Here is an 18,579-nt window from a genome sequence, read left to right on the forward strand (position 1 = left end):
CCCTGCATCGCGGTGGGTATCGGCGGATCGGCGGCGGGCGGCGGCGATCGGGTAAGGCACACAGTAAGCAAAGTGCTTGCTGCGTGTTTTAAAAAAAAAATATTGAAATCGGCCCAGCGGGGCCTGAGCGGTCACCTCCGGCGTCTCTGGACGAGCCTAGCTCGTCCACAACGCTAGGGTGTTTAAAGGACACCCGGGGCCATATGCAATTCCCTTTTTCTCCTGAGTTTTCTTCTATGAGATAATTTTTCATCTTCAATTTAAAATAACTTTTTAGCACTTTGCAATGGAAAAAGTACCAAAAAGTAGGTGAAAAAGTACTGTCAACATTATTTTGAGTATTTGTTTGCTTGCTGGTGGTTTAAAAGGCATTTTATGTACAAGTTGTGAAAATATCACCTAGGAGAAAACTCAGGTGAAAAAGTGAATTGCATATGGGCCCTGAGGTGAAAAACATAAACAATGGTATCTATCCTCCTTCTCCTAAAAATGACTTTTTAAGATATTCCACCGTTTTATTTTATATTTAAATCTACTTTTTAAGTTTTTACTGTTTTATTGTTTTTGCTCAATGACACAATCATTGAAGTATGCCAGAGATAAATTCTATGAACTATTGAACCTTTTTATCTCTTTTCTGCTCTCAGAAGACATTTTCTGCTAGGAAAGTGTTTTATAGTTGTCATTTCTTATCAGTGAGGGTCACACTTTAATCTGACCCAGTCCTGACTCAGACAGGAACTGCCACTTACATACCTGATGTTTAACTCTTTCAGACAGAGAAAGAAAAAAAGGAACACAGCATAGTTATTTGTGTGCTAGGCACTGTACATACCCATGTCTATCTCATCATGTCACATGTCACCTCGGGTATCCTTTAATTCCTCCATGGAAGCTCAGTCCAGGTCACCGGAGTCAAGCAGTAGTGTGCAGATGTGGCCAGGAGCAGAGCGCTCATTCATGCACATGTCAGCACAATGATGTAATTGTGCAGTCATGCGCCTGTTTTTAGTATAATGTTCAGCTCTGGTATCCTTTAATGCTGATGATTGATGGAGGAGCTGAGTACTTTATTGATTAGTTTATTTAATATAGTTATTCCCCCATGTGTATTGAACAGGAAAGTTGAAGCAATAGATAAAACAAAAAGCATGAAATGGGTAACTTACTCGGCAGTTAAATTAGTAGCTGTGACTTGAACATATACCGTTTGTTTCAGTGGAAGAGCGGTTCCATTTATTTGGAATGTGTTGGTAAAGTTTGAATCCTGAAACAAGATACATATTTAGCAAATACACAATGGGTTTCTTTGAAAAGAAATGTTCAAGTGTATTTATTTATTTTTTAGGAACAACTACTACTATAATAATACGATATGATCAGTAGCAGTTCAGCAATTAAGTAGCAATACCAACAGCCACCGCTAAAGCGTGGTACACACCTTCAATTTTGATTGACAAGGCACTGACCAATTTTACTACCTCCATGCAGTATGAGATTTTACCTACACAATCTGCTCATAGTATTCAAAAACTGTTGACCCACATACTACATGGAGGAGGTAAAGTTGGCCAGTAATTGACTAGTCTAAACCGAAGGTGTGTACCAGTAGAGATGGCCCAAACTGTTCGCCGGCTGACAGTTCCCGCCGAATTTCTGCTGCTCACGTTCTCGGTGAACTGCAAACATTTGGCTTGTTCAACACGCCCCCTATACATCATCGTGGAGCCAAACTTTGACCCCTTACCTCATAGCTAGCAGACATATGGCAGCCAATCAACTAGCACCCCCTCCTGGACCCCCCAACCCCCTATTAAAAAGCAGTTGCGGTGGCCATATTGGATTCATTCTCTGCTGGCTGCTGTTACTGAGAGCAGGGTCAGAATTAATGCAGATAGGTAGGGAACGCATTAGCTAGGCCTGTGTTCTTATTCCTCACTGAATATATGCTGAAAGCTACCCAAACAGCCTTTTTGAGGGCTAGTACATTGGTCTCCTGTTTTTTTGTTTTGGGCGTGACACTCCACAGCCCACTAACACCCATAGCTGTGCACAGTACTGCAATTGTGGCCAAATTAAGTTGCAGGCACACTATTGTGGCCAAATGAAGTTGCAGGCACAGTACCACTCCAGTGCTTTTTTTTTTATTGTATTCCAATAGAACTATTGCATTCCTGTGTGTGTGACACTCAACAGCCCACTGACACCCAGAGCTGTGCACACTACTGCTATTTTGGCCACATTAAGTTACAGGCACAGTACCACTCCAGTGCAGTCCAGGTGTCAGATCTCTTGAAACAAATTTTCCATCACTTTTGTGGCCAGAAACAGTCCTTGTAGGTTTTAAAATTCGCCTGCCCATTGAAGTCTATGGTGGTTCGCCGGGTTCCTCTGTTCGTGAACATTTGCAGAAATTAGCGATATCTCTACGTGCCAGGCCCAACCTAGAAGTGAGGCCTTCACTCTGCCAGAATGGCAATGTGGACAGTCATAGAAAATTCGATGTACAACCTGCTGTGTTGATCCATGTAACTGAAATGTCGAAGCAGATGGTTTCGGCACACGAAACTCTGGACCTCAAAGCAACCTGCTTTCCTCTGCTCTAATATTTTAGCAAATCCACTCTGAGTTTCGGTCCTCTCTCTGAGACAGGCGTTAAGATGAGACAAATAGGCTAAGTTGGTCAGACCAACCAGTCCTGCAAGCCTTCTCTTACAAAGACAGGAGAAAGCAATCTTAATTAAATGATACTAAAAGAAACCCCTATTTGTCCTGGGAAAAAAAAAAATACATTTCTTGGATAGACTAAACATTGACTGAGATGTTTAACCGCATCCTGACCATCTAATGCAGGATTGCCGCGGAACAGCGGCTCTCTCATTTCTTCGCGATGCATATGTGTGTCATCTCGCGAGGAACGAGATTTGATGGGAGCCCGCACTCCCATGAAGGCTCGCTCCCGTCAGCCGGCACAGCGGACCCCAGCAATCAGCCTGCCAGCCAGTGATGTAGCCTGCCAGCCATCAGCCTGCCAGCCAGCCATCAGCCTGCCAGTCAATTATGTATTTTATTTTTTATATAGCGCCAACATCTTCCACAGAGCTGCACAGAAGTCTTATCACTTAATTATCCCTCGAAGGGGCTCACAATCTAGTCCCTAGCATTGGCATATGTTTATGTATTTTTGTTTTTTTAATCGTTTTTTCTATCGATTTTTATAGAACAGAACGAAAATTGATTGGAAAATCGATCGAAAACATGATTAAAAAATGTTCGGAAAATTGAAAAATTGATAAAAATTCGTATCAACATGTTGGAAATAATCGATCTGGTAGGTAAATCTTCCAGAAAATTGTATGGTGTGTACCTAGCATTAGATCTTTACCATGCAGTGACAACTAATTGGCCAATGTGCATAAATAGATCAGTACGATAACTTGTCAGATGTCAGAGCAGGAAGTGTTAAGGCACAACAAAAGCAAGGACAGGATTAGAAGCTTCCAGTCCAGGAAAAGTCAGATCAAGTAAGTCATAAATAAGGTTGGTCGGTGAGATGCAAATAATTCTGAGTTGACGCAAACTTATGCAACTTTTTTAATGCAAATTTGTGCTGCTTGAAAATGGACCAATTGAATCCCTTATCTTTATTTAAATGATTCAATTTAAAGTTGCATAAAATTGCATAATTCAATATAAACTTGGAATTATTTTCATTGACCATCCCTAAAGGTCTGTATCCAGAAACAAAAGACTTGAGTTGCAAGTGTAGACATGCAGCAGCAGTAGTGGTGGATTTTAGCTGCACTGTTCATAACAATACTTACAGTGTAAATTTGTAAACCTAAAGTACTGATGAAGGTACCATTATTCGTGTTGATAGCAACATTTGCTGAGGATCTGCAATCAAATTTGAATAATTTAATGCCAGCACGTTTATTTCCTTATCTATAGTTTAATATATAAAAAAAGATTAGGTTATTCAATTCTGGTGAATACATGAAAGAGAGCCCAAGGTGGGCTCATTAAAAAAAAAAATTAGACTACCTGATCAGGGAGGCTGAGGGGATCAGGTAGCCACCCAAACTGCCACCCTCCACTGCCCCTGAGAGCTGCTCTGGCCCACTTTCACTTTCATGACTTCTGGGTCATGACGCTGCAAGGAGAGCGATCTCTCTCTCTCCCAGCATGCAGGGAGGCGGGGGAGCAGCAGGGGCATGGCAGCTCTGGAAACCCTGCAGAAACGCCCATAGTGAGCGTTTGGGGAAGGTAATCCCTCGCTTCTATTTACCCTCAGAGATATCAACAAATATTGTTGCTATTTTCGGGGGGCTATAGCGTGGCGGCAGAGAGTGATGGTGTGGGGACACAGAGGCATGTCATTAGGACAGAGAACATGCCTCTGTGTACCATCTGCCCCCCAAGGAACCGCCTCAGGTTCTCTTGAAGGAAAAAAGCCCCATATGAGCAGCTTTGTTCTACTGGGCATACATGAACATTACTTGCTCAGCGGATGCGCTCATACATGCCAGGAGTGTGGCCTCAAGAAGAGGATCTTTGCAGAAACAGAGGGCTTGACGAGGGTCTGGGACACCTCTGGACCTTCCAAAGGCTTCCCACTCAGGTGCGGACTGGTCTGGGGGAAGGGGGGAATTCTTCACCTGAGCTGCCACCATTTCAAACTATCAGGGCTGGTACAGTGGTGAATTGCTTTTAAAATCAGCAGCTCCTTGGCCACCTGATTCAGCTCCGCCCCCAGCAGTCCACAGCTGTTCTGATGGGCTCAACTTAGCTCTGTTATGTAGGGCCAGGGAGCAGGGCATTGACTGAAAGCTGCTGCACCTCCTGGCATGCTCTCTCCACTGTGCACTGTGTGTAGACTCCACCCCCTGGCCTGTGGAGACCATGCTGAGGCCGACTACCAGTACTTGCTATGCTGCTGTGTATGCACCCATGGGGAGAAGCAGGGCTGGCCTTTCAGTACAGCCTTCCCCAGTGCAGAGAATAGAGGCACTGCTCAGGGGTGCAGCTAAGGTTTTGGTAGCCCCAGGCAGTCCATAACTTGAGGCCCCCATCCACAAAAGCCACTTCTAAAAAAAAATGGATAGCTACACCCCAAAACAAAGTGGCGCACCCAGCGCGCCATGGTGGAAGATAGGCGTGGCCAAAACATGATGTGGGTGGAGCCAAATACTAGCAGTTTCTAGGCTAAATTGCACCCAGGGCGAGGGCGTAAAATGTGCCCCCAATGTGGAGACTGGTATAGGTGCCCGAAGTATAGGTAGCCAGCTATAGGTCCCCCCACAGTATAGGTAGCCCATATAGTTGCCCCCAGTATAGGTAAAAAAGGTAGGTGCCCCCATATAGGTTAGATAGGTTGGTCCCCTGTATAGGTTAGATAGGTAGGTGCCTCCAATATAGGTAGCCAGTACATTTACCCCAGTATAGGTTAGATAGGTATATGCCCCCAGTACAGATTAGATTGGTATATGCCCCCAGTATAGGTTAGATAGGTATATGCCCCCAGTATAGGTTAGATGGGTATATGTCCCCCAGTATAGGTTAGATAGGTATATGTCCCCCAGTATAGGTTAGATAGGTATATGTCCCCCAGTATAAGTTAGATAGGTATATGTCCCCCAGTATAGGTTAGATAGGTATATGTCCCCCAGTATAAGTTAGATAGGTATATGTCCCGCAGTATAGGTAAGATAGGTATATGTCCCCAGTATACATTAGATAGGTATATGCTCCCAGTATAGGTTAGATGGGTATATGCCCCCAGTATAGGTTAGATGGGTATATGTCCCCCAGTATAGGTTAGATAAGTATATGTCCCCCAGTATAGGTTAGATAGGTATATGTCCCCCAGTATAGGTTAGATAGGTATATGCCCCCAGTATAGATTAAATAGGTATATGCCCCCAGTATAGGTTAGGTGGGTATATGTCCCCCAGTATAGGTTATATAGGTATATGTCCCCCAGTATAGGTTAGATAGGTATATGCCCTCAGTATAGGTTAGATAGGTATATGCCCCCAGTATAGATTAGATAGGTATATGCCCCCAGTATAGGTTAGATAGGTATATATCCCCCAGTATAGGTTAGATAGGTATATGTCCCCCAATATAGGTTAGATAGGTATATGCCCTTAGTATAGATTAGATAGGTATATGCCCCCAGGCCCCCCAGTATAGGTTAGATGGGTATATGTCCCCCAGTATAGGTTAGATAGGTATATGCCCTCAGTATAGGTTAGATAGGTATATGCCCTCAGTATAGGTTAGATAGGTATATGCCCCCAGTATAGATTAGATAGGTATATGCCCCCAGTATAGGTTAGATAGGTATATATTACCCAGTATAGGTTAGATAGGTATATGTCCCCCAGTATAGGTTAGAAAGGTATATGTCCCCCAGTATAGGTTAGATAGGTATATGCCCTCAGGATAGGTAGATGCCCCCTCCTATAGCCAGGAGGGTGTGCGCAGCGGCGGGGAGAGAGAAGTTTCCACTTACCTACCTTTATTCTGCACGCAGCTTCTATCTTCAGCCTCTCCCGGCGTGTGTCGCATCGGTAAGAGCTCCCCCTGTGATGACATGCGGTACGTCATCACAGGGGGTGCTGTTACCATAGCGACAGAACCTGTCAGGATCGAGGAAGGTAAGTTGAAACTTCTCTCTCCCCGCCGCTCCGCCTGGTGCCCGTACGCCCGCCGCCCACCCGCCGCCAGCAGTAGAGCGAGGCCCCCGGCAGTGTGAGGCCCCAAGCGGGTGCTTGACTTGCTTGTATGCTGGTAGCGCCTTTGGCACTGCTGATGCAAATTTCATGCTTATATTATGCAAATATATAGAACTTAGACACAGACCAATCAAATGCAGTGGCTGAAGAGTACACTTTAGCAATTTAATAGCTATTTATAACTTAGGGCACAACTGAAGAACCTATCCAGTGGAAATGAGAGTAATACTCACCTCCCAGACAGCTATCTCGATGCTTGAAATTCCCTCACTGCTCTGCCCCACACAACTAACCACTGTGATCTCCTATGTAGAGATTGTAGTCACAGCCTCTATTTCCTAATGTTTCCCCAATCTCGAATCTGCAGTACAATCTCAACACAGGAAGCAACAGCTGTCAGTGTTGGAAGGCCCGCCAGTAGTGATGGTCTTGTCTTGGTCTAAGAGAACTCATGGAGAAGCATGTGATTTGTTTGATCAGCCGATAGATTTGCAAATCTCTGATTTACTGTGATCACATATTGCTTTAACACATGATCATGAAGAGCAAATCAGAGACTTACATACAGGGGTTGGACAAAATAATGGAAACACCTAACATTTTGGCATCATAATCTTTGAACATGTTTTAAGCAATCAAAACTTGACATATGTTAAAAAAAAATGTGTTTATTATTTTTGTTATTTGATATGTTTAATTAAAAGAATTGTTTTTAACAGATATTTAAACCAAAGTTGGTTATAATTTATAAAAATGGCAGATCTCTCAGACTTTCAAAGAGGACAAATTGTTGGTGCTCATATGGCAGGTGCTACTGTAACAGAAACTGCCCGAATGCTTGGCATTTCAAGAGGTACTGTCTCAAGTACTGACTGCCTTTGAAAGAGAAAGAAAGACGTCCTCAGCAAAGCACAGTTGTGGCCGAAAGTCAAAGATGTCTGAGAGAGACCATCGGACTGTAAGTCGAATTGTTAGAAAAGCTCGCAAGACCACGGCTCCTAAAATCACTGCAGAGCTGAATGAACATCTACAGAACCCACTTTCCACAAAAACTGTTCGTCGGGAGCTGCACAAATTTGGATTCCACAGAAGAACTGCAATAAGAAAACCTCTTGTCAGGATCTCTCCTGTAGCATGTTCTGTCGGTTGCAGTGGATTTGCAACCGGGCAGTTCTGACTTATCTGCTTGCATTCGGTTGCGCATTTGCAATAAGTCTCATTGTCATTTGCAATCACTCCGATTCCTCCTATTGCTTGCTGCAGTTGCCCTGGATTTCCTACATGCATGTTGTTGCATAATATTGCATGTATTTGTTATGCGAGTCCTTTTTCACAGTAAGCTAGCAGCTTGTAATCAAGCTGGTTCAGGATTGAGTTAATTACCATTCAGCTGTGTGGGAATTTGCATGCCTGCATCTATTGGCTGATGTCGACATAAAAGTCTGCCTCCCATTTCAGACTCCGCCCGACATAGCGTACAGCTCCCTGAGTTGTTGCTGGGTCCATGCTGTGAAAGTATTGTGTATTTCTTTGCTCTGTATTTTCACGCCTGCTGGATGTTTGCTGAACGCGCAGGGGGTCAGTAAAATCCACTATCCTGCTAATTGGATACCACATACCATTACTCCTGTGGCCACCTGTGTAGCCTCTTCCATTACCCAGCTACATAGTCTTGTTGCTCTTGGTGCTAGGTCTGCTTTCTGCATCAGCATGTATGCTTGCTCACCTAAGTCCTATTAGGGCCAGCTAGTGGCATGCCAGGCAGGGTCAGCAGGTGAAGAGCGAGCCTTCCAGTGTTGAGCATATATGCTGACTCAGAGAGTATATCCCCCAAGCTTTACACCTCTGCTCTCAAAGACAAATGTTTCAAAGCGTTTAGAGTGGTGTAGAAACCACCAGAATTGGTCCCTCGAGCAGTGGAAAAATGTGATTTTCTCTGACAAATCATCGTTTACCTTATTTTCGACCTCCGGCCAAGTGTACGTTTGGAGACAGCCGAAAGAAGCATTTCATCCAGACTGCCTTCTCCCAACCGTAAAACATGGCGGGGGTTCTGTGATGATCTGGGGTGCTATTTCTTGGAAATCCATCAGGCCAATGATTTTCCTTCATGGAAGAATTAACAGCCGAGACTATTTAGGAATTTTGGGCGACCAAGTTCATCCTATGGTTCAAGAACTGTTTCCGGAGGGGAATGCCATCTTTCAAGATGATAATGCCCCAATCCATACAGCTAGAATTGTTAAAGAATGGCGCGAGGAACATTCTAATGAAGTTGAGCATCTCATCTGGCCACCACAATCCCCAGACCTCAACATCATTGAGCATTTATGGTCGTTATTAGAGATTCAAATAAGAAGCCGATTTCCACCGCCATCGTCTCTAAAAGAACTGGAGGGTGTTTTAACTGAAGAATGGGCTAAAATTCCTTTGGAAACAATTCACAATTTGTACGATTCAATTCCTCTGAGAATTGAGGCTGTAATTGCCGCAAAAGGTGGACCTACATCATATTAAATTTATTTTGTTGGTTTTCAAGATGTTACCATTATTTTGTCCAACCCCTGTATCTATCACCTGCTCAAACTGATCAAATGCTTCTCCATGAGTTCTCCTAGACATGGCCATCACTACTATTATTATTATTACTTATTGTATGTATAAATTGTCAACATATTACGCTGTGCTGCAAAATAGATAAATGAGTTAATAGACAAGGTAGGACATACAAGGAGCTCACAACAAAACATGGTCATGCATAAACCCACCAGCATAAAGACTCCCAGAAACAATATCAGTATAATCTTGTCTCCACCTGAACAAGTTTTCAGTTTCAGCTTTACGGAACTTTAGAAATAAAAAATATATGTACTCACGTTAGAATCTCCATATTTGCCAGCAGGTATAAGAGAGGATAATAACAGGTGAAAGAGTAGTTCAGGTTAGTACTGTAGGAGATTATACCATTGTCCAATGTGGGCGGAGTATCCACAAATCCTGAGATAACCACTGTCTGGACCTTTGAATACGCAGCAAAATCTCCAGTTCCTGTAGCCTCTAGAATCTGCAAAATAATTCACAGGCAAGATTTTTTAAATACAGGAAATAATAAAATAAGTGTTTGAAGGACTTATGAAAAACACAAAGGATGTCTAGCTAGTCGTGACTAGAGGTGATCAATGAGATTAAAATTATTCTTACTTGCAGGCAAATTTAATACAAGTTGTATGCAGCTCAGAATTGGGCCAGTCAGATGCACTTCCTGCAGATTTTGATTGGCCCAGTTCCAAGGTGAATGCATTTGGCATTATCTTTGCATGCAAGTCAGAATTGTTGGCCAACTCTAGACAACACACTACATTTCTGCATCAAAGGGTAGCTAAGATGGCGAGGGAGAAAAAAATATATACATACCTGGGGCTTCCTCCAGCTACCTCCAGGCTGATCGCTCCCTCGTTGTCAACTTCCGCTGCCTTGCATTGTCCGCAATTGGCCAAGGTAAGTCCCCCAGTTGGGACCAGTCAGCGCAGCAGGAGTATTATGCAGGCTCAGAATGCTCCCAGCCATGGAGTAGTACGCCAAAACAACAGGACTTTCCAGGGCCAGGAGGAGGATCCAGGGGGCACAGAAGGACAGCGAGGGAGAAATCAGCCTGGAGGGAGCTGGAGGAAGCCCCAGATATGTATACATTTTTTTTGTCCTGCCCCCCTCTCAGATTTACTTTAACAATTTATGCCTGTATCACTTTGATAATGTGACATGTAATACAGCTACAGTTACAGTAGTGCTTTGTGGTGCGAGGTAACGGAGGCATTGTAAAATGGAATACCGCACTGCAGTGTTAAATCTGTGCGTTCACAGTGCATCTGATGTGGTGCAATCTAATGGAGTGTGACTTTTCTGTTATATTGAGTTCCTGTTTTTACGGGAAATGTAACGCACCTCCCACTGTGAACCTAGCGTATAGCTTTCTAAAATTGGAAGACACAGTAATTCACAGTGCTGTTCCAAAAGATTGCACACCAACATTCAGTGAAGATGGTGGGTGCTGGACTTCCATACAAGCATCCAAGGAAGGTCAGCACACCACTTTAACTAGAACTTTTTATTGCTCCATTACCGTATACACACACTCGATTGTAAAACCAGCAATTGTTTTGGGGCCACACAGGTTTCCCTTTGTCAAAACACAACTCGAAAAAAGTGAACCCTGCATGGCCCCGAAACGATTGTTGGTTTTACAATCAATCATGTGTATACAGTGAAGGTGCAATAAAAAGTTCCCGTTAAAGTGGTGTGTTGACCTTCCTTGTATGCTTGTATGGACTTTTGCTACTTGGTCCAGCACCCACCATCTTCACTGAATGCTTGGATGCTTGTACAGTAATCCACAGGTGCACAACCTCCAGAATGTGTCCAAGTTGCAGGATCATAATATATAATTTCAGGAAAGTAGTAATAGCCATGCAAACCATTCATTTAGGTTGTTTGTTTAATTGTCTTTCATTTATTTTACAATCATCTCATTTGACACACTGTGCATACACATGCAGTGATGTCAAAAGTGGCATTGCCAGCCATTGCTAGTCCATTTGATAAATGTGTGGGCTAGCCAACATCTAGCCACATGATGTCCAGTGATGATATAAGGAAACATGCTTGCACCACAGCTGTAGAAGTGCAATTATTCATATTTTTAAGATTCCACTGCCTCGGTGCTTCAAACACAGCAGCACAAGGTCAAGGGGTCACAATATAATTCAGGGCCACTGTATCTATTGTGCTCATGTGCAAACATTATATGTCAATAAGTAAAAAAAATGCTCCAACAGCAAAAGATAAGATACGTCTGACCCATTGTTATGTTTGTCTGTAATTACTTTGTGATCCAATAATCATAATGTAGCATGATTCCACTGTGAAAGACTCTATCCCCTTTATCCACCACTAAAGTGTATCTACATCCTCTGTGACTTCATCTAAGCCACGAGGATGTAGATATACATCTTGTAGCTGAAGCACAGCTGTGCAGGATTGGGCATTGCTGCAGCAGTAATTTGGTGAAATGGAACAAATATTTTTAAAAAGTGCTTTTATTTTTTCAGTTCAAAGTAAAAAACACACACTGTAGCATTATTTCAGAATCAAATAACCTCACCATAAATTGTGACAGGAACATAATGTAAGTTGTGTAAAAACCGTAGGAATAATAAAAAAAATATAGAGGTTTTTTTTTCTTTTTATCAACAGTAGCGCTTTTTATTTTTAATCTGGAATTAGTAAAAAATTATGTTCTTTTTCCCATTAAAATGCATACAAAACAAAATTGTTTAATAAAAAAAAAAAACGATTTTGCACCCTAAACCCAGAAGAAACCCCCAAACATCAAGGACAAAAAATTGATAACATTGATCGGGATTTTTTAGAGGCAGGACCTTCGAAGGAACGCAGAAAACGACAAAGCCGTGACGGAGAGGAGTCAGAGGAGGATACAGAAAACAGAGGCACAAACAAAAAACAAAAAGCGTATTAGGGAAGGGGATTTACAATCTTAGCAGTAAGGAATTATCAAAACATGAATGAATGGTCTTGGATAAAGGCCTGAAATTCGCACCACCCAAACCTATGAACAAATTCCAGTTGTACATTGACTCTCATAAATTTGTTAGGAAATTGAATATAAAGAAGTTTTTTAGTAGCCGGAATGCTCCCACAGCATCTACAGTGGATCTGAGTGCTAATAGACCCTTTTTATATAGCGGTTTAAAGAATAAATCAACATTTAACATTTATGCGCCAATAATGGCATAATAGACACTTTCAAAAAAGCGGTTTTGCATGATATTGAAGAATTACCAGTGAAGGCAGCTAGAACTGATCGGCACTTTAAGGAAGCACTTAGCACTTTATCTAAAGATAAACAAATCACTATTAAACCAGCGGATAAAGGCGGTGGTGTTGTGATTATGAATACCAGTAAATATAATCGAATGGTGCTGGATTTACTTGAAGATTGTAAAACGTATTAAAAACTAAGGACAGACCCAGAAGGTAACTATTATGAAATATTGAAGGGACTAATAAAGAAGGGTACAGACAAAGGAATTTTGACAGAAAAGGAAGCAAAATACTTAGTACCCTCATTTTATAGAACCCCAGTAATGTACTGCCTCCCAAAAATTCATAAGGACTGTACAAATCCCCCGGGTAGACCAATTGTAAGCGGAATACAGTCAATAACAGCAAGATTGGGTCAATTCATTGATACGTTTTTACAACCTATTGTCACGCAGGTACCTTCCTATTTAAAGGACTCCAAACACTTAATTCAAATTCTTGAGGGCGTACAATGCGGAGAACCACACATTTTGGTAACAGCTGACGTTTCCTCCCCGTATACCGTGATACAGCAGGATGCAGGACTAAGGGCAGTGGAGTATTTCTTAAAAGCACAGGGCACTTTAAGTAATGTTAAGATCTCTTTTTTAATAGAAATTTTAGACTTTGCATTATCACATAATTATTTTTGGTTCGAAAAATTGTTTTATTTGCAGAAGATTGGTGTAGCCATGGGGGCAAGGTATGCGCCCAGTCTGGCCAATTTGTTCATGGCCAGATGGGAAGAGCAAGATATATATGAAAGAAAACATTCAGATCTAATTTTATGGAAACGTTTTATTGATGACGTGTTTTTTATCTGGAAGGGAGATGTGCAATCACTGGAGACGTTTATAAGTTTTATTAATACTAATAATGACAACCTAGTTTTCAATTGTGAATATAGCACTATGAATGTCAATTTTTTGGATCTAGTTATTACAAATGAGAAGGGCAATTTTAATACTAAAACTTATTTTAAAAAGACTGATCGTAACAGCTACGTTCCTCAAGGTAGCTGCCATCATCCTACATGTTTGAAATCTATCCCACGAAGCCAATTTCTGAGGATTTTTAGAAATTGTACTAGACTAAAGCTGGCCATACACTGGCCCGATTTGCCGCCGTCACTGGGATCGAATCTGCTGCCAATCGTTCGTGCTACACGCCGAATTTCGATCCATTTCGTCTGATCCCGTCGATCACTCCGTGCGGAAAATTACCGTCGATCGCCCGCGGGTAGGGAGCGCGTCGCTAGCGGCGTTCGAGTACCCGACGACCGACGCAATAGAGCCGCATACATTACCTGCTCTGCCGGCACGACTACCCCCGGTCACCGCTGCTCCGTCTCCGCGCTGGTCTCTGGCATGCTTCAGTTCCTCCTGCCCGGCAGGAAGTTTAAACAGTAGAGGGCGCTCTACTGTGGCTGGACAGTGTAATGGTTAGGGGCTCTGCCTCTGATGTAGGAGTCCTGGGTTCAAATCCTGGCTCTTCCTACTCAGTAAGCCAGCACCTATTGAGTAAGGAGTTCATTAGGCAAGTCTCCCTAACACTGCTACTGCCTACTGAGTGCGCTCTAGTGGCTGCCTCGCAAGCGCTTTGAGTCTGACAGGAGAAAAGCGCTATACAAAAAAAGGAATTATTATTATTATTACTGTTTAAATTTCCTCCTGGGCAGGAAGAAGTAAAGCATGCTGGACCTGGAGACCAGAGCGGAGAAGACAGCGGAGACCTGGGGACTGGATTCGCGCCGGCGGAGCAGGTAATGCATGCGGGCGGGGGGAGCGGCGGCAGCACCACCACCACCACAACAGATTGTGAACGGTTTCAGGCTGAAATTGGTTCACAATCTGTTTGCAGTAAAGGCAGCCATACGATCCCTCTCTGAACAGATTCGATCAGAGAGGGATCTATCTGTTGGTCGAATCTGATGGCAAATCGACCAGTGTATGGCTACCTTAAGTGATTATACTACACAGACGGATCTACTGATAGATAGATTTATTGAAAAGGGATATGATAACATTGAATTACAACGGGTACGATCAGAAATTGCCGCAAAAGACCGATGTGACATTATACATGGGAATAGTGCAATAGGAGTTGAAGATATGGAAACTGATAATACTGTAAATAGTAGAACAAAGCAAACTGAAATATCCTTTATAACAGATTTTAATCTGCAACACAATGACATTAAAAAAATAGTAGCACGACACTGGCATCTACTACACTTGGATCCGGACCTGAAGGAGTTGGTGGGCAACCAACCTCGTGTGATATTTAAAAAGGCATCTAACTTGCAAAATGTTTTAACTAACTCTTTCAACCAGCATCCAATACCACGGACATTTTGAACCCTTGATGGATATTACAAATGTAAAAAGTGCTATAATTGTAGGACGTGTAAAAATGTCCCACGTAAACAACTATCGTTTAAAAGCAATGTCACTGGTGAAACATTTAATATAAAGACATTCTTCAATTGTAAAAGTATGTATGTGGTGTACTTGTTGGAGTGTCCTTGCGGACTCCAATATGTGGGAAAAACAGAACATGTGCATAATATTGAGAAAGGTGAAGTAGATCATTCAGTCCCAAACCATTTTAAAGAACATCACAATAAGGACCCCAGTAAAATGAATTTTTGTATTATTGACCAAGTGACTAATAAGTGGAGAGGACAAAATAAAGATAGAGATTTATTGCAATTAGAAAATGAATGGATTTACAAACTGAAAACTCTGAAACCAAGAGGACTGAATGTTGATTTTAGTGTTAATTGTTTTATTGATAATTCGTGAATACAATTTTAGTAAATAGTTTGTGTTTATATATATGTTTCAGAGGTAAATATTTGATTCTCCACTAGATGGCAGCACTAACATAATTGTGGTCACGTACGGTAAGTGTATATTATGTAAAGATCTGTTTTAATTGCTTTTTTATATTATTTTTAATTAATTCATGTGGACGTTTATTTTAGTATTTATGTATACCGATGAGTTAGTGGATTATTATATTCACTTACATATGATTATTGGAAGGATAGAATAAGAGGTATCTTTTAATTAGAGTTGGGCCGAACCTCCGATTTTAGGTTCGCGAACCGGGTTCGCGAACTTTCGCGGAACGTTCGGTTCGCGTTAAAGTTCGCAAACCGCAATAGACTTCAATGGGGATGCGAACTTTGAAAAAAAAAAAAATTATGCTGGCCACAAAAGTGATGGAAAAGATGTTTCAAGGGGTCTAACACCTAGAGGGGGGCATGGCGGAGTGGGATACACGCCAAAAGTCCCCGGGAAAAATCTGGATTTGACGCAAAGCAGCGTTTTAAGGGCAGAAATCACATTGAATGCTAAATGACAGGCCTAAAGTGCTTTAAAACATCTTGCATGTGTATACATCAATCAGGTAGTGTAATTAAGGTACTGCTTCACACTGACACACCAAACTCACTGTGTAACGCACCGCAAACAGCTGTTTGTGTAGTGACGGCCATGCTGGACTGGTGCGCACCATGGCGAGAGTGCAGGTTTTGGTGGCTTTACAGCCCATATGGTCGCCTGGCTGATGTAGCTGAATGACAGAACAGTGACTGTCCAGCTGATCAAATTTGGTCTGATCACAATGAAGCAACGACCTTATTATCTTTTGTGTGCCCCCCGAAACACTCATCTAGGCGCCGGTCATTGCTTCATTGTGATACGCAAGCCCCTTCACCACGGCAAGCTAATGATCACGAAGGGGAATGGGCGCATGTACATGCCTGTTCTTTTGTTGTTGCAGCTGCCCGCAGTGCAGCCAGAAAAATTAGGCAGTCATGTACACGCACCAGAAAAATTATTACAGCGGCCGCTGCTAGCAGCGGCCTAAAAAATTCAGCAATCCGCCTGGAGTCCCGGACCCTGTTGGTGGTGGCGGAGAAGGTAGTCAAGCGGCCTGCAGGCAGACATGCTGTGTGGAGGGACTGGGAGCGACTTAGTCTTCTTGGGGCAGGCCAGGCAGCCAGTCACACGGCGTGCAGGCAGAGATGCTGTGTGTGCGGGGACTGACTTAGTCTTGGGGCGAGCAGCAGCCCTCCGGGATCCATGCCTCATTCATTTTGATAAAGGTGAGGTACTTAACACTTTTGTGACTTAGGCGACTTCTCTTCTCAGTGACAATGCCTCCAGCTGCGCTGAAGGTCCTTTCTGACAGGACGCTTGCGGCAGGGCAGGAGAGAAGTTGGATGGCAAATTGGGACAGCTCTGGCCACAGGTCAAGCCTGCGCACCCAGTAGTTCAAGGGTTCCTCATCGCTGTTCACAGCAGTGTCTACATCCACACTTAAGGCCAGGTAGTCGGCTACCTGCCGTTCCAGGCGTTGGTGGAGGGTGGATCCGGAAGGGCTACGGCAAGGCGTTGGACTAAAGAACGTCCGCATGTCCGACATCACCATGAGATCGCTGGAGCGTCCTGTCTTTAACTGCGTGGACACGGGAGGAGGATTAGTGGCAGTGGTACCTTGCTGGCGTTGTGCTGTCACATCACCCTTAAAGGCATTGTAAAGCATAGTTGACAGCTGGTTCTGCATGTGCTGCATCCTTTCCACCTTCAGGTGAGTTGGTAACAGGTCCGCCACTTTGTGCTTGTACCGAGGGTCTAGTAGTGTGGCCACCCAGTACAGCTCATTCCCCTTGAGGTTTTTTATACGGGGGTCCCTCAACAGGCAGGACAGCATAAAAGACGACATCTGCACAAAGTCGGATCCAGTACCCTCCATCTCCTCTTGCTCTTCCTCAGTGACGTCACGTAAGTCAACCTCCTCCCCCCAGCCGCGAACAATACCACGTGAAGGTTGAGCAGCACAAGCCCCCTGCGACGCCTGCTGCGGGTGTTCTCCTGCCGCCGTCCCCTCCTCCTCCTCCTCCCCCAAAGAAACACCTTGCTCATCATCCTCTGAGTCTGACTCATCTTCTGCACACGACTTCTCTTCTTCCTCCTCCTCCCCCCTCTGTGCTGCCGCAGGTGTTGAGGAAACAGCTGGGTCTGATGAAAATTGGTCCAATGCCTGTTCCTGCCATAACGGTTCCTGGTCACGCTCATTTGCAGCTTCATCCGCCACTCTACGCACAGCACGCTCCAAGAAGTAAGCGTAGGGAATTAAGTCGCTGATGGTGCCCTCACTGCGGCTCACCAGGTTGGTCACCTCCTCAAACGGCCGCATGAGCCTGCATGCATTTTTCATCAGTGTCCAGTTGTCGGGCCAGAACATCCCCATCTTCCCAGACTGTTTCATTCTACTGTAGTTGTAGAGGTACTGGGTGACGGCTTTCTTCTGTTCTAGCAGGCGGGAGAACATGAGCAGGGTCGAATTCCAGCGAGTCGGGCTATCGCAAATGAGGCGTCTCACCGGCATGTTGTTTTTCCGCTGAATTTCCGCAAAGCGTGCCATGGCTGTGTAAGACCGCCTCAAATGCCCACAGAACTTCCTGGCCTGCTTCAGGACATCCGCTAAGCCAGGGTACTTTGCCACAAATCTTTGAACAACTAGATTCATGACATGTGCCATGCAGGGTATGTGTGTCAGCTTCCCCATATGCAAAGCGGCAAGCAGATTGCTGCCGTTGTCGCACACCACGTTGTCTATCTCCAGGTGGTGCGGGGTCAGCCACTCATCCACCTGTTTCTTAAGAGCAGCCAGGAGAGCTGCTCCAGTGTGACTCTCCGCTTTGAGACAAGACATGTCTAAGATGGCGTGACACGGTCGTACCTGGCATGCAGCATAGGCCCTGCGGAGCTGGGGGCTGTGTAGCTGGAGAGGAGAACTGCCACTCAGCCAAGGAGGAGGAGGACAGCAAAGAGCATGTAGCAGGAGGAGAGGAGGTGGCAGGAGGCCTGCCTGCAAGCCGTGAAGGTGTCACAATTTGGTCCGCTGCGCCCTGCTTGCCATCGTTCACCACCAGGTTGACCCAATGGGC

General features: G+C 43.9%; 1 protein-coding gene across 1 annotated transcript in view; it reads right to left on the bottom strand.

Annotated features, from left to right (window-relative positions):
• Positions 1-18,579, bottom strand: part of LOC137522167 (zona pellucida-like domain-containing protein 1) — a 69,111-nt gene that overhangs the window by 25,070 nt on the left and 25,462 nt on the right. Inside the window, exons 4-6 of the mRNA XM_068242199.1 lie at positions 9,617-9,804; positions 3,825-3,897; positions 1,170-1,267 (exon numbers count right to left, since the gene is read on the bottom strand). Coding sequence (XP_068098300.1) covers positions 1,170-1,267; positions 3,825-3,897; positions 9,617-9,804 — 359 coding nt within the window. The remainder of the gene's footprint in view (positions 1-1,169; positions 1,268-3,824; positions 3,898-9,616; positions 9,805-18,579) is intronic.

Source organism: Hyperolius riggenbachi, chromosome 6, assembly GCF_040937935.1.
Source record: "Hyperolius riggenbachi isolate aHypRig1 chromosome 6, aHypRig1.pri, whole genome shotgun sequence".
NCBI classification, from domain to species: Eukaryota; Metazoa; Chordata; class Amphibia; order Anura; family Hyperoliidae; genus Hyperolius; species Hyperolius riggenbachi.